We start from the raw sequence: 15710 nt of genomic DNA, 5'->3' as shown, positions 1-15710 counted from the left end.
CATTTTTTCTGCTGGAGAAAAATAAAGAAAAGTCAAAGAATCAATTTTTATCAAGGATACTGCTACATAGAGTTATCCCCAGTATGCAAATAATGCAAAATATTTCAATCTCGTCAAATAAGTGAAAACAATCTCACTGGGGTGAGTACATATTTTTTAAACAAAATTGGTTTTACGAGACATTAATGTTAATGTAAGCAGTTTCCTGTGCCTGAACAAGTAAGTCTTCTAACTGATACATACATCTATAATCCCTGCCTTAGAAGCATTTCAGTATACCTCTATTGTATATGTATGATATATATGGGTGTGTTCAGATAAGAACGGTAATAAAGGTCCCACAACCATTATTTGTTTTCAATGAAGTTTTTATATGTGATGGGCAAATGTCTCGACACAAAGGAATGCACCTTAGTTTTACAATATACGGCATAGTTTTCACTGAAAAATAGCTTAAAGTGGAATAAATTCGCTACTTCTGGATATTCATGGGAGAACGCAGGAGATGGTTCAACCTTTTCCCTATCCTGTAATCTCTTCTCTTTTTTTTTTTTTGTAGGGTGCAGTGCTATTCAATTCAGTTCTTAATTGTATTATTTCATTTCTCTGTTATGAGAAAAATTAGCAATAGTACCCTATTTTCAGAGACCATTTTTTTAATGTGGACAAAAGTACAATCATAAGCAAAGCGCTTTATAGCATGATAGTTATGGTGGAATTTTATATTTCTTCATGGCAGCAGCATGAATGACCTGAGATGACGAGTATTCTTGTCGATAGAGGTATCTCGCTCAGGAAAAATGCAAGCCAACACAGAGCAAACCCGCACTCCACCTAAACTGCAGGTTAAGCTTTGAGTTTTAAGTGGGTGGTGGGTTCGCTCCGTGTTGGCTGGCCTTTTTTTCTGGGCTAGATAGCTCTGTCGACAAGGATACTCGTCATCTCGGCTCATTCTTCTTTGGAGAAAACTACGCTGTATCTTGAAAAACTAAGGGTCAGTCCTTTATGTCGAGACAATTGTTCACCACATATATAAATATTTAATTGAAAACAAAAAATGGTCATGGGACCTCGATTACCGTTCTTATCTAAACACACCCACACATATATATATGTGTGTGTGTGTGTGTTGCTCGCCTGAGAAGCATTTCAGTATATCTCTTTTTTTTACGTGCCATCTTTCTGCTGCTCGCTGTGTAACTGCACGTGCCTCTTGTAGTTGCCCTTTTGTGTGAAACCCTTGGGGCAGAAGGGACACTGGAATGGAGTCTCTTTGGTGTGCGATCGCATGTGCTCCTGCAGCTTGGAGGGGAAGCCAAACATCTTTGAGCAGAACTCGCAGGTGAAGACTTTCCCAGTGGGTTGGGGCTGCACCACCTCCTTGACTATGCCTCCTCCATTGGGTCCCCAAACACTGGGTTCAATGTCCCCACTCTTTGTGGTAGCTATGTGCTTGAGAATCACTGGAGGAAGTGTCCCCAGAGCGCTGCCGCCAACTCTCTGGAAAACTGGTGGGTTAAATAGAAAAGCAATAATTTAGAGGAACAGGCAACAAAGCGTATGCAAGTTCATGCAAAAGAACTAGACCACTATAAGCTAGTGAATGCAGTATGTCATTATGCAAAAGGCTTTCAATAACCTGAAATTGAACAAGAAATAAATTTTGTTCGAATCATGCAGAGATAGAATTAATGGGAGCCTTTTTAATACTCCTGACATCACTGGGACCAAATCTATAGTTAAATAAATGAAGCGAGTTTGTAAGAGTCTATCCTGCAGGAAATGCAATGCTGGTAGGCACTTTGTATACCCTTTATGTTTCTGTACAGGTCTCCACAAAAATACAAGAGGTGTCCAAAAAGTAATGCCATTTTTTTTTTCGCATACTATTCAGTCAAAGTTTATGAAATTCTCAAATATTGCGCACATATCTGCTGGACCTATATCTGGTGAGGTCTCAGTTGACTGGTATGGCTTTGTACCATCAGTGAATAGGGTTTTAACACGGCGGCTTTAAGGTTTCGTTCCATGGAAAAGGAGGCGTCGGTGTTATAATTGGCGACATTGCTTAAATGAAATATATACATGGCCAAGTGGTGGAACTGAACCTCTGAACCTTCGTTCATGAGTCAGACATATTACCTCTATGCCAACGAGGGACGTTTCTTCAACTGGGCTAGAAAGCAGTAGATGACAGTAATAAGTATGTTCATGTCAGTTACGGGGTAGGCCAGAGGACCCCAAAACAACCGTAGGGACCCTTTAATGCTATCGCGTCATATAAAGGTCAAGTTGTTGTTTTTTCTTTTTGGTGTAGCCCTGTCTTGTAGGCACGAGTGAAGCTCTCGTTCTCAAATCTGGATCCATAATGCCCATAAATGAAAACCTGATGGTGCCAAGTCAGGACTGCATAGAGGACAGGGCAGTATAGTTGAGACAAAATATGGCAATCACATCTGTTTTCAGGCTGGCGTGAGTGCTGGTACTGACGCCAGTTGTGTTGGCACCTTGAAAGAAAAGGCTGGTACAAAGTAGGCATGCGTGTCTTTGTTCACTGGGGCCGCATAGCAATACATTAAAGTAAGATGTAATATAGGTCCAGCACTTATGCAGATGTAACATTTGTGGATTTCATAAATTCAAATGATGTTTGAGAAAAAAAATAAAGGACATTACATTTTGAATTCCCTTTGTATTAGCGGGCTTATGTCCACTGCAAGGCAAGGTCCTTCCTCAATACTTTCCAATCATCACTCTCCTGTAACCATCTGCATCTACAGACACCCCATCAGAAATGTCACCAATTTGTCCTTTATAAGAGACTTTTGATGGCCCCTGTGTACATTTCCTTTCCCTTCAAGTTCACCCTGCTCGATAACAGACCACTGGTTGTCTGTCTGCCAACATTAAATCCTGCCCATCTCCATTCTTTCCATCACAGTTACGCATTTCTAGTAAAGCCAAGAGGTCCATCTGCCTGTCCGACTTATAGACTGCCTAGAGGCATAAGTGTTTTCTTAGCACCAGTGGAATACAAGTTTTTTACTATTCTTTTTCTTTTTTTAAATGCATGCAGTGAAAGCTTATCAGCATACAAGCATACTGTTACACACTGACCAATATCGGGCCGCTTCACAGGCGTGGTGGTCAGCCAAGGTGGGACAGGTACGAGGGCAGTCTCTGGCGGTGTTGTGACCGGTAGGGATGGCCACGCTGCAAGTAAAATGGTACCCATGTTTCATTCATATTGTAGTAAAAGCAGCTTCTTAGTTGGTCAGCCCACTTAGTTCACTGTGCTGGGGGGCTGTGCTCAAAAGTCAATTTCCATAACACTTGCGGAAGTTGCTGCATAGGCACAACAACATTAAGAGGACAGCTGCAATGGAAGCCAACCTTACATTGTACATATACTATTACAATCACATCACACTCTTGTCACCTTGTGAGGTCTACCCAATCACAGCTGCTATCAGTGGCGGCCTTTTTGCAATATATTCCTTTATTTTACTACCTTGCATGCTCACTCTGCTTGCAGTTAGTGCCTGTAGTATATTAAAAATACTTAAATAAACAAGCAAATAAATACTATTATGCCACAAGCGATGTGATAATATGTAGATAAAATAAACTTGCAAAAGTACACGTGTGCCCTGCAGCTGCTGCTACATTTCTTATCTCCTGTGCCAGCGCGATGGATGGCTTGTGCGAGTACAAACCAGTACAAACAATAGACCGGTTAAACTTTTAACCTGACTACAGGCCATTCTGATCTATTTTTGTGGTTCAGGTTATCTACAGGGAATTTCAAATGGCTGCGAGTAATCTTATACAACAGGCTGATACACTTTATACAGCAGTAGTTGAAACACTTGTATAGTTTTAGCTAAATGGCATATTATTTCTGGGATCAGCGCAACTAATTTATGAACTGCTGCAGCTGAAAGTCTAAAGCAACCAAAAGTTCTGTAACTAGAGTTGACAAAGCCTCCTGCGTTAAGGAAAAAAATTAGGTTTACCAATTTGACATTTCGCCAGCACGTAAATGCAGCTTGGAACTATGTGTTGGCTCGGGCTCATTTAAGTAATCTGCTGATAATGCTCACTAATTATGACAAAAAGCCGATGAGTGAATTTGTGAAGCATTCCAAAAGCAGCAAAATAAATTGCATAGGTTGACAAAGTTGCACAGAACATCACTGCAACATGTAAGCAGTAACAGCTTACGAGGAATGAACACAGCACATAAACACAAGAGACTATTGCATCCTTGTGCTAAATTGCCTCCATTGAAGTATGGTCTTTAGTACAGCAGAGTAAAATAGCCATATAATAGCTTTGGAAGACATTATCACGAGCGTGCATATGTCACCGAACACAGGTGTTCTTATTGAAATGGCCGAGCAAAAGTAACAAAGCGCATAAAACAGAGGGAATATTAATACACAGAAATATGCTACCACAATACATGGCTGTAAATGTGCCTGCCCATGCCATTTATGTAAAAAAGCGCACGGATATTTTGCGTATAAAAATGGGCAGCAACAGGTGCACTGCATCTTCGTCGCCATGGTCGTGACACCACTGTGGTTTTTGTTATGACAAACTTTGTTTATACAGAAGAGTGTCACTCATATACAAAACAGATTTGCACTGCATCTGAGAAAAGTGCAATAAGAGAAGTTTAATAAAAAACACCTGCTTATGTGAAGAGCAGCATCAAGTTTCAAGCAGTGGCCAAGATGTGAAAAGTGCAATAAGAGAAGTTTAATAAAACCACCTGCTTATGTGAAGAGCAGCATCAAGTTTCAAGCAGTGACCAAGATGTGACAGGGTTGGCTTACTCATCACTTTCGTGCCTAATAGTTGGCAAGCAAGAATCTGTACTGCACGCAACAAAGCACTGACGTTGAGCAATGTATTGTAGAAGTTAATGCCCTCTGCATACGTTTTGGCATTAGTAATTTGCCCCTACAGTCATGCTTTGCAATACAGTGCAGATCTGTGGACGCGCAATAAAAGTGGCCCGCAACACTCCAGTGGGACAAATATGTGAAATGTGAGTCACATCTTGGCCACCACAAAGATACTACTTGAAGATGCTGTACAAAGCAAAGGAACTTTGTAGGACAATCAACGTTAACTACAGAAACTGCAAGTAGTCGTTTTTACGACTACTTGCAGTTTACGACTACTTGCAGTCATAAAGTAGCCAGCTTTGTGCAGTTTTATTTTTGCAAATGGTTTCAAGATGCACTAATTTACCAGGAATTCAGACAAGGATGAATGCATATTCTGTCCTTGAAAGCTGAAACTATGGAAACAGCAATAGCAACACCTTCCTTTCAGTGGAAGGTGATGCCTAGCTGAACTTGATCAGAACAAACACATTTATTTACACAGTGCGCACCCTTCGCCAAAAGTTTAGACCCCACGTGCTTGATTCTAAGCAGTGTACTCGGACTCCTGCAGCATTCGTGGAGGTTTACCTAATGGAGAGGACAGGACTAAAAATTTTTCTTACATACAGAAGATTCACAACATAGGGGTGCATTATGAGCACGAGATGTGGCTCAGAAACAAACCCTTCAAGCTCCAAACGTTTGACAAAAGATATACATATAAATCTACCTGTGACCAGAGAATCTGCAACTCCTATACTTATAAACCTGGTATGAGACAGCATGGAGATACGCACTTCCTAGCCACAAGGTGTTAATTTTAAACACTGCTACAATTTTCATGCTGAACAGAAACCTACTACAAATGTGCAGGTGTCTTGTTGACTAAGAGTGCCTTGGCATAATGTGTAGTTCATAACTAATCCCATGTGAAAATGTGTTGGTGCACTGTAGGAGAAGGGCCTCTACTTGTTGCACGGGGACTGTGGCATAAAAAATTACACCCATAGGCGAACACTTATATATAGCAAAGGTGGCTACAGTGTGCATCAGCTGTGTGGCTCAACAGCGGTGCAGCTTCATGCAGGCAAGTGCCCCAGTCAGAATAATGCTCGCCCCTCTGAACTATGCCATGCATTGATGTGATGTTAGCAGTCTTGTTTTGTAGATTCTCTTGAGTGCTTCCAGACACAGTCAGGATTGTTCCAGGGCTTGGCACTGACCCTGCGAATCAAAGCAGTGCGTTTACGCTCGTACAACAGCACCTTGAAGACACCGTTCTACTTCTGAGGTTGAGCAGACATTTATATACAGACTATGCAATGCTCAGCAGCTAAGTTCAATCAGTATTTTACAGATATTTCTGACACATGAGTAAACGAATTGGAAGTAATCATGAAACAACGTGCAAGTATAAAATGCATACTACTTCATGAAATGCAGGCACTAAACTTCAAGCTCCATTTCTTCACTAGTTCACCAAAGATACTGGTAATGTAACTGTTCAGTTTTTGTTTCACAAAGAGTGACTAACTGCTTGAGAGCTTAAACAGTGCTGAAGTCTCTTGAATTGTGCCTTACAAAGTAAAGAAGGAGCAGCTGGTGGCAGTTAAACACTTGGGCTTTTTTTAAACATAAAACTAAGCATACAAGCATAAAATGGATTCAGAATATTGTATGACCACAGATACACACACAGAAATAAACCTTACTCTTGTTCATGAATATCTACACACTTCCATTATTATCACAAGCAAAACTAGAAAAATGATGCACAGCTGACAGCAAAGCTACATTTGTAGAAATAGGATGCAGCTGCAACAATAAAAGAAAAAGAATGAAGGAATACCTAGGAAAAAAAATAATAATTTTTGCCTCATAGTCTTGTAAATCTGCTCCTGATAAAACATTAAGTCCTTTCTTCAATCATAAATATTCTTACATTTGCACCAGTAGTTGTGGAAGACTGTCTGGCATAGCAGAGTTAAGCAGAGCTAAAAGAAGCTTATATTAGTGTGAACATCATGTTTGTAAAGATTACACTGTAGTTAAAGGTAGTTTTTTGTTCAACACTAACTAATCAGGAAAGAAAAATTTCTGAAGTCAGTAATGCAAAACCTTGCAAAGTTATAAGTGAATCGAAAGTTAATGGTTCTATACCTGAAAATTTAAATATGTTGTATCTCCGGTGTGCACCTCCACATGTATCTAATTTTGCAAACTGCTGAAAAGTTGAAACGAATGGCAGCAACCTCGGCAGGACTTTCTGCTCAAGACAGAGCTCGTTAAGTTTAGTGTAACCCAGATGGCCAAAGCTGGGCGTTTGTGTTACACTCTCGTCTTCAACAGCTCAAACACATTTTGTCAGAGTGCTTCGACAAGGGTAGACTGTTCCCTACCTGCGTTACTAATATTGTGTGACACTACTCTGGGAGCCATGGGATGGATGAAGTGCTTCACAAAGTTGTCATCAACTGTTTGCAATAAAAGAACTTAGTAAACAGATGGGCTATACACTTAATAGTGCCCAAACAATGCACAAGCTATGTGAGAGTAACGCACATAAAATATAAACGAAATATAAAAACAGAACCAATTACATGCTTCACACAGTAGTACAACACTGGTTACTCACAAAGGAAATCAGCAGCAAGTATAATGAGCTGGACTTGCTCATTTTGGTAAAGCCTAAAGCGAGAGACACAGAACCTGTGTCTCAATCATGTCCTTGTCTTTTTTGCCCTCCAGGCTTCACCAAATGAGCAAACTCTCATGTCCCCGTCTTTTGTGCTTTAGGCTTCGCCAAAATAAGCAAACTCCACCAACTATCCTAAGAAACAGCCTTGCTGAGCTGGATTTGACTATTTTGGATTTGAAAATTGGATCGAGTACATAGGTTTTTGTTGTTCTTTCACAAGAGAACACTGCTATAGCGATTAAAAGAAGTCAGTGAATGCCTTCACGTCATATCTTATGTAGAGAAAGCAGCAACATTATTTGTAGACATATAGAGAGACAGCAGTATAATAGCAAAATAAAACTATTCATGAAGGGCTACTGATGCCAAAGGGCTTTATCTGCCTTAATATCTGCACTTAAAAAACAACACAAAGCCAAACAAAGGATGCCAATTCCAACAGATGTCGTTACACTACAATCACATGAAGGCAGGTGAGAAATAAACTGCAGTCCTACAAAGCGAAGCGACGCAGGTGCAAGCTCATTCTCATTAACAACATGGAGCAGGTTGCCTGAAAGAAATCCAGGCCGAAAGGGTCAATTAAGTCTGGAAGGTTTAAATAAGGCTGTTGCCACTGAAAAGCTAAACCAGTGGCTGGTAGGTTTCTGACAAAGGCTGAAAAAAAAACACACACACACACAAATGTGCTCTCCAACGATGGTATGCAATAGCATTTATAGACCACAAGCAAGCTTGGTGAAAAGAAGTATCAAACGACTGCAACATTCCTAGCACCAACTTTTTACGCAGCTCGGGGTGCTCATTTATTATGATTTAGTATGCCTTTCATTTCAATCAGCCAGAGATACATAGATTTCCCTATGATGCACAACAGCCACAGTGCTTATGCAGTTTACTTACTCATTCAATCAAAACCCTGATTATTGCTGGCATCATTTAACCTGCTGGCTGTAATTCATACTTATGCCCAAACTGGTTAGCACTTAGAGTAAACAGTCAAAAACTATTAATCTGTCCTCTTTGTATACTGCTTCACTCGGAAAGGAGCCACATCGCGCCCAAGTTGGCAGGATTGTGTTCATTCGAATGGTACTTCACAAGATTTCCTCGTGACAGCATCACGATGCGACGATTAAAGAACAAAAAGAAAAGAAGCTAACGAAATGGAGCCCCTAGTTTAGCAACTCGGCAGGGAAAGCTTGGCCGAGGATCGCACAGCACGGTGCGAAGCGGCGATTTGCAGAGTTTTCCAGGCAAGGGTAACTGCGACAAATTTAGGGAAGAAAGCTATAGATCACTAGGAGACCACAGTCTGCATAAACGTGATCCAATAGACGACGATTAATGTTTAGCTCTCGTGATGAGTCGAAACCGTTTGATAAACTGAACATAAGGCTACCTTAATGTAGGCTTTTGTTTAAAGGCATCACAGCGAGTAGGTAAACACCTACTTAATGGAGTGTTAAGTGGAGAATTGAAGCCAGTAAATCATGACACTGGTTTCATAAAGCCCGCGCATAAAAATAGCGAAAGCGTCGGGTCCAAGCGTCCTTTGGAAATGCGAAACCATCAGTTCCGGAACGTTGGAAAGCTGGTTCGCACTTACCTCGCCGCAGCAATGAAGTAAAATGGAGTTAAACATTATGACACATTACCTTTGGCAAGGGGCTTTTCGGTCATGCAAATTTTAATTTAACATATCGCCTTGGCGTCGGCAAACGGGACAAACAGATCACTTCACACAGCCGGAAAGCTCCAAAAACGACATCACTGCACTCCGTAGGGCACTTTCAATGCGTTGTCGAGATAAGCAAGCATCAGTAATAAAGAAAAAAAAAACGAATTGGTGGGTGATGAACGGCTGAACGTCGCTGAAGACGGCAAACTTTTCAACAGGGCAGTAGCACATGAAGGAAGTCACCACCACATCCGAGACCGAAGCGATTGTACACTGCGATCGCAGGCTCGCAGCCAAAATCATGCAGTGCAAATAACGTAGTGAGACAAGCACAAGTAAAGTAAACATACTTAAGATTGCCGCCAACATCTGGCTGGCGCTGTGAACGTCGACGATGTTATTGTAAAATTTGCGCCATTTGCGTCACATTGTCGCCTTTATTTTCGTCCAAGGTTTTTAGAAGTGTAAAAAAATGTGCACTTTCATTAACTTAGATGGCGATTTCAATTGTTAGTTCATGAAATCTAATAGCACTGCATGGTTTTTGAAACCGCTAGATCGTTGCTTCATTTGGGAACAGTTATGACAAACAAACTCGCACATTACAAGGATTTAGTAATGCAGCACGGAGAATACTCTAACTACGGCAATACCATATCTAACGACCCTATTCACACTTGCGATAGGGACTCTACTTGCGACTCGCGAAGGACGCGCGACCGGCAGTCGCATGCATAGAGTTCCTTACACTAACTAGAGGGAAAGCTGAGGGCGCTGCATTTCAGCCACCATGGGCGCGCTAAGAATCATGGGCCGGTGTGCTACTTGTTGCGGGACAGTCGGTTTTTCTCGGGAACGTGGAGGAGGAGGAGGAGGAAAAATATTTATTATGTAAACTTCCTTTTCTTCCTGAGTGGAGCCCTCAGTCCAGGGCTCCATGTGCCGCCTCAATCCTGCAGGCCCGCCAGAACAGCTGTCGCTGGTCTTGCGGTTTGGTGCTGATGAAGCGGTCTCAGAAGAAATAAATACACGTCAGTCCATAAGCCCATGGGCCACGGCAATCCTCTCGGCCCGCTCGATTAGCCAGCGTTGTTCGGCCAGCTCCGTGCGGGACAAGGCATCTTCCCAAGATGAGAGGGTGGGGTGAGGTACAGGTGCAATGCCGCCGGGTGGCTTTGGGCAGGCCCAAACAGAATGGTATAGTGTAGTTCGGTGTTGTTGGCAGGTGGGGCATTTATCTGGGTAGCGGGTGGGGAAGAACAAATGTTTGTGGTACAAATTTGTATACGTGTGAGTCTGCAATTGTCGCCATGCCACAGCTTCGGCCTTGGTGAGTGTTGGGTGCGGCGGTGGTAGAGTTCTTCTTTGTGTGCGGTAATATAGTGTAATGTGGGTGTAAGACTGTGGAACTGTGCTGGCGTCCTCTGTGTCTACTTCCTCCTCCGCTTCCGTCGACAGCGCCCGGAAGGTTGCTGCTCGGGCGAGCGCGTGCGCACTCTCGTTGCTAGGAAGGGAGGAGTGACCAGGAGTCCAAACAATTTTAACAATGGGAAAGGTATGATAGTTTATAGTTGAGAGCACGCGTGAAGCCTCGAAAGATAATGTACTCTTCGCGAAGGCGCGACACGCAGCTTGTGAATCTGTGATTATTGTGTATGTCGGACTGGTGGGATGTTTGTAACCTGTGTCCATGTGGTGTATGAAGGTGAGTGCTACCGCTATGGCAGTCTCCTCAGCCGTCATGCTCGAATTCCTGCCACGAACGGAGCCCGTAATCTTAATTGAGCCGTTGGCGTCCGTAACAGCTAGCGCCATAGCGTCAGTGCCCGATGGATATCTCGCCGCGTCGACATATAAAACAGTTTGGACACCTCTGTACTGGCGCAGGAGTGCCTTGACTCTAGCGGTCCTACGACCAGTGTGGAGTGCGGGGTCCATATTCTTCGGAACTGGCGCGACCCTGATCTTAGCTGCCAGTTTGGGCGAGATGGCATGGTACCTCTGTTGCAGCGGTGTTGTCGGCTCCGGGTAGCCTAGTCTACGGAGAACAGTCCGGCCCAGTGTCTCGAAGGCGCGTGAGTTGGCCATTTCTTTGGGCTTCTATCAGCTCTTCTGCGGTATTGTGGAGGCCAAGCTGAAGCAGGCGATGCGTCGAGGTGTACGGGGGAAGTCCGAGGGCTGTCTTTACTGCCGATCGTAGAAAGATGTTCAGATGATTTAGTTCAGTTCGATTGAACTTGTGATAAGGGGTGTGAAACGTCATACGGCTGATTAATAGCGCCTGCACGATTCGCATGGTATCTCTTTCCTTGAGCCCCCCACGTTTATTGGAAATACGGCGGATCAAGTGCGCCACCTGCGCGAATTGCTTCTTGAGCAGCTGTATAGTGTAGGTCGCTCTGCCGTTGCTCTGCAGATACAGGCCCAGTACCCTTAGTCGATCCACTCTAGGGATGGGAATTCCTTCGAGATGCAAGCCGATTTCCCGGTTGACTACTTGGGTCCTCGCTCGTGCACGAATGACAAGCAGTTCTGATTTCTCAGCCGCGCATGTAAGCCCGCGCTCAGATGCGTACTGCTGTATCATCTCAATTGCTTCTTGAAGGCTGTCTTGGATGTGGCCGTCAGAGCCTTTGGTGATTCACAACGTGATGTCGTCAGCATAGAGCGAATGATGCAGATCAGGAATTCTTGACAGCAGCGGAGGAAGTCCTGCCATCGCCACGTTGAACAATGTGGGCGACAACACCGAACCCTGTGGGGTGCCTCGACCAGTGAGACGTATCGGTTCAGAGCGTACGTCTCCGATACCCAGGGTAGCAGTTCTATCCATGAGGAAAGCCCTAACGTAATCATAAGTTCGTTGACCACAATGTGAACTCGCTAGTCCCTCCAAGATGGCATCGTGCGACACGTTGTCAAAGGCCCCCTTCAGGTCTAAGGCCAGGACAGCACGGGCCTGGGTCCTGCCGGGATGATCGATCACTTCCTCTTTAAGCTGAAGATGAACATCCTGAGTAGAGAGATGCGGCCGGAACCCGAACATGGTGTCAGGGAAGAAGATGTTGGTTTCCAAGTGTGGGTGCAGCCGACGGAACACTACATGCTCCATCAGTTTCCCAACACACGACGTCAAGGATATGGGTCGAAGATTCTGAAGGGCGAGCTGCTTGCCTGGTTTCGGAATTAAATTTATGTCAGCATGACGCCATTCTTGCGGGAGTGTACCTGTCTTCCAGACGTCATTATAATAACTGGTCAAGGCAGTTATTGATTCGTCGTCAAGGTTCTGGAGCATCTTATATGTAATACCGTCCGCCCCAGGGGCAGTGCTCCTTCTCAGGCTCGCGAGTACTGCTCGAACCTCTGATTCCGTGATGTCCTCGTCCAGGGGTGAATACTCATTTTGATGAGGGTAGTCTCTATATTGCGGTCTGGGACCCGTCAGTATATAGCGCGCCTCCAGGGCATGCAGCAGTGCAGTGCTATCTTTCGCTTCCTTATGGAGAAGTTTGGCAACCGCTTTAGAGGTTTCCTCTCTGGTTTTGGATGGGTCGAGAAGACCTCGGAGGAGTGACCACGTTTTGGCCGTTCCGAGTGTTCACTGCAGCCTTGTGCAGAGCCTGTGCCAGTTGGAACTCGTGAGCTCTTCTGCATAGCGCTCTGCCGCAATTGTAATTTCCGCTATACGTTTCCGTAGCTTGCGATTGTGTCGCTGCTTCCGCCATCTTCGGACAAGTCCTCTTCGAGCTTCCCACAGATGGAGGAGGTGCGGGTCGATCTCAGGTGCCTTTTCTGTGGCCTTCACTACGGAGGTGGCGTTCTTTAAATCCATCTGAAGCTGTCTCACCCATTCAGCCAAAGGGAGTCGCTCGCCTTCTTTCAAAGCAATTCTTTGTTTTCGGAAGGCGTCCCAGTCCGTGAGGCGCAGCTGACGACCAGACACGCGGCCCACTCGCACTTGCATCGCCGTCTCAAGGATAAAATGGTCACTGCCCAGAGACTCTTCTAGGTTGGTCCACGTGCACGGATGTTGCGTGCGAACTAGTGTCAGGTCCGGGCTAGTGTCCCGGTTCACGCTGTTGCCCATACGGGTGGGATGGTCGGTTTCAGTCAAAAGAGTCAGTTGGGTGCGGGCAATAGCTAGGGCCAACTTACGGCCCTTGGGAGTTTCGGTTTTGTAGCCCCACGAAGGATGGGACGCGTTGAAATCACCCATAATTAGTAAAGAATTCTCACGTGGCTTCACAATATTGAGGGCGTCATGAAAGAGCTCTTCAAATACGTCCCTCTTGCCCTTTTTGGGAGGACTGTACACATTCAACACAAATACACTGGAGTGGTACGTGGAGTGGCGTTACTGCGATGTTTCTTTTTCGTCATCATCATCATCATTTGAAGGTGCGTACATAGACCACGAAAACCATAGTAGCGAAGGCGCAAAAGCAGACGTCGCCAATAAATGGTTTTTAGTCCCGAAATGCCACTAAAAACTTCCTTAAGTGATTGCACAACCATAAATATTTTCATAACGTTTTTTTATTTCAAAGTTTGGGTATTAGGTTCGAAATATTGGTATTTGTGCTGCTGAAAACTAAGCCAATAGGAGAAAGAGCCATCGCTTCTATTGGATAAATCTCACACTGACATGCTGTTTCTCTCTCTTTTTGCAATTTATAGCCACAATATTTGATCTTAGGACATTATTTACGGTCGAACAACGTTTATCTTTGCATTAGTTTTGGCCAAAAGTTGTAGTTCTGCACTCGGTTGCTCTCCGGCCCATGATGCTTTGAGCGCCCATGGTGGCAGAACTGGCAGTCTGGAAACTCCATTTAAACTCCCATAGACGGCAGCACAGCTTTCCCTCTAGGTAAGAGTAAGAAACTCTATGGTCGCATGCGACCAGAGAGCAACCGACGTTCACACTTGCGAATCTGGCTAGCGGCGTGATTCTGCCACACCGTGTTTACAAACAAAGGGGGCGCTCGCGGCGTCGCAGTCGACTGGGGGTGAAAAATAGGGTTAGCGCCCATAGGAATACATGGAATCGAAATATTTCTAAGCAGTTTTCTCATTTCACGGGGCACCTTTGATGTCGTTATTGGGTACAAAGCAACTATGAACATCCTAGAACATATCGTCAAAATATGAAATCTCATTACCGAGGCGAAGTATTTTTAAAACACCGCGAAACAAGTTGGGGTGCGGATTGGGAGGGCGACCCGTAGAAATACATGTAAACAAAATTTACCGGAACATTTTTTCTCATTTCGCAGAGCATCAGAAGTGGTGGCCGGTCGTTAAACGTTGACCAGCGCTTTGAAGAAGTGTGTGATAAAGTATGGTGCGTCATTACGGAGGCAGTCTACTTTTAAAACTCCCCGAATAACCTATGTTATGAATCCAGACATCGCCAAAAGGCAAGCTGGTTGTAGCGAATCGCGCAGTTTCGCTTACAGTCTGATATGCTGCCGCATAGGGTAAATAAGCTTAATAATACTTTCGCTCCAGTTATACGTCCTAGACAGAATTACATTTAAAAATCAGTTCTCGAACCCCATACGACAATATGAACCGAACGAGATTCGCGCATTGCAGCAGACGACAGCGTAGCTGGCGATACCCACCGCGGCCGCCTCCAGCTCCGGAGCGTCTGCTAGCGACAACGGGTGGTGCATGGTCGTCTGCAACTGTACGCGGTCAGTTTATCGTGCTGTGAGCGGTCCCGCAAGTCGTCAGACTTGCATTACTTGCAAGAGAATGTAGTGTGTCATGCAACATGACGTCGGGGCGTCGTACAAGATGTCCTCCCCCCCCCCCCAAAAAAAAAAAAATGAGAAGGGTTCAACGCTAATGAACCGAGCAAAATGTTGCGGTAAGTTGTGTTTACATGTATTTCTATGGGTCGCCCTCTCACTCGCATCCCGGTACGTTTCGCGGTGTTTTAAAAATACTTTGCCTCGGTAATGAGATTTCACACTTCCACGGTCTATTCCAGGGCGTTTATGGTTGCTCTGTACCGAATAACGACATCACAGATGACCCGTGAAATTAGAAAACTGCTTTGGAATATTTCGCTTCCATGTATTCCTATGGACACTAAGCCTATTTTTCACCCCCAGTCGGACCACGCTGGCGATAGAAGCGCCACCGCATCGTGCTTACGTCACAGATCGGTGTGGGTCTATAGTTTCTATAAGCTGCCTGGGAATCTGTAATTATGTATTTCGATGTGGAGTGCGTTGCGGCTAGGGCTAAAGCCACTTCCTCCATAGCCATGCGTATCCCCGTTACGAACTAAGAGCCCGTCCACGACCTGCATTTGGTGCACCACTGATATTGTTGATATCCCAGCTACAGGACCCGCAGCGTCCACGAAGAAGGCTCCTTCTTCCCTTGAATAATATTCGTTCATCTTCTTGCTTCTGGC

At 44.5% G+C, this 15710-nt stretch overlaps 1 protein-coding gene across 1 annotated transcript; it reads right to left on the bottom strand.

Annotated features, from left to right (window-relative positions):
- Positions 1 to 32: 32 nt before the first annotated feature.
- LOC146178278 (uncharacterized) lies at positions 33 to 9539 on the bottom strand. The gene is made up of 2 exons (XM_084578084.1): positions 3118 to 9539; positions 33 to 1508 (listed from the first exon to the last, which is right to left on the bottom strand). The coding sequence occupies exons 1-2, from the start codon at positions 3233 to 3235 to the stop codon at positions 1168 to 1170; spliced, it is 459 nt and encodes a 152-aa protein (XP_084434210.1). The 5' UTR covers positions 3236 to 9539; the 3' UTR covers positions 33 to 1167.
- Positions 9540 to 15710: the final 6171 nt, after the last annotated feature.

This window comes from Amblyomma maculatum, chromosome 9, assembly GCF_055883805.1.
Source record: "Amblyomma maculatum isolate TAMU_Amacu chromosome 9, ASM5588380v1, whole genome shotgun sequence".
Classification (NCBI taxonomy): domain Eukaryota; kingdom Metazoa; phylum Arthropoda; class Arachnida; order Ixodida; family Ixodidae; genus Amblyomma; species Amblyomma maculatum.
This window is presented reverse-complemented; position numbering and strand designations above follow the sequence as displayed.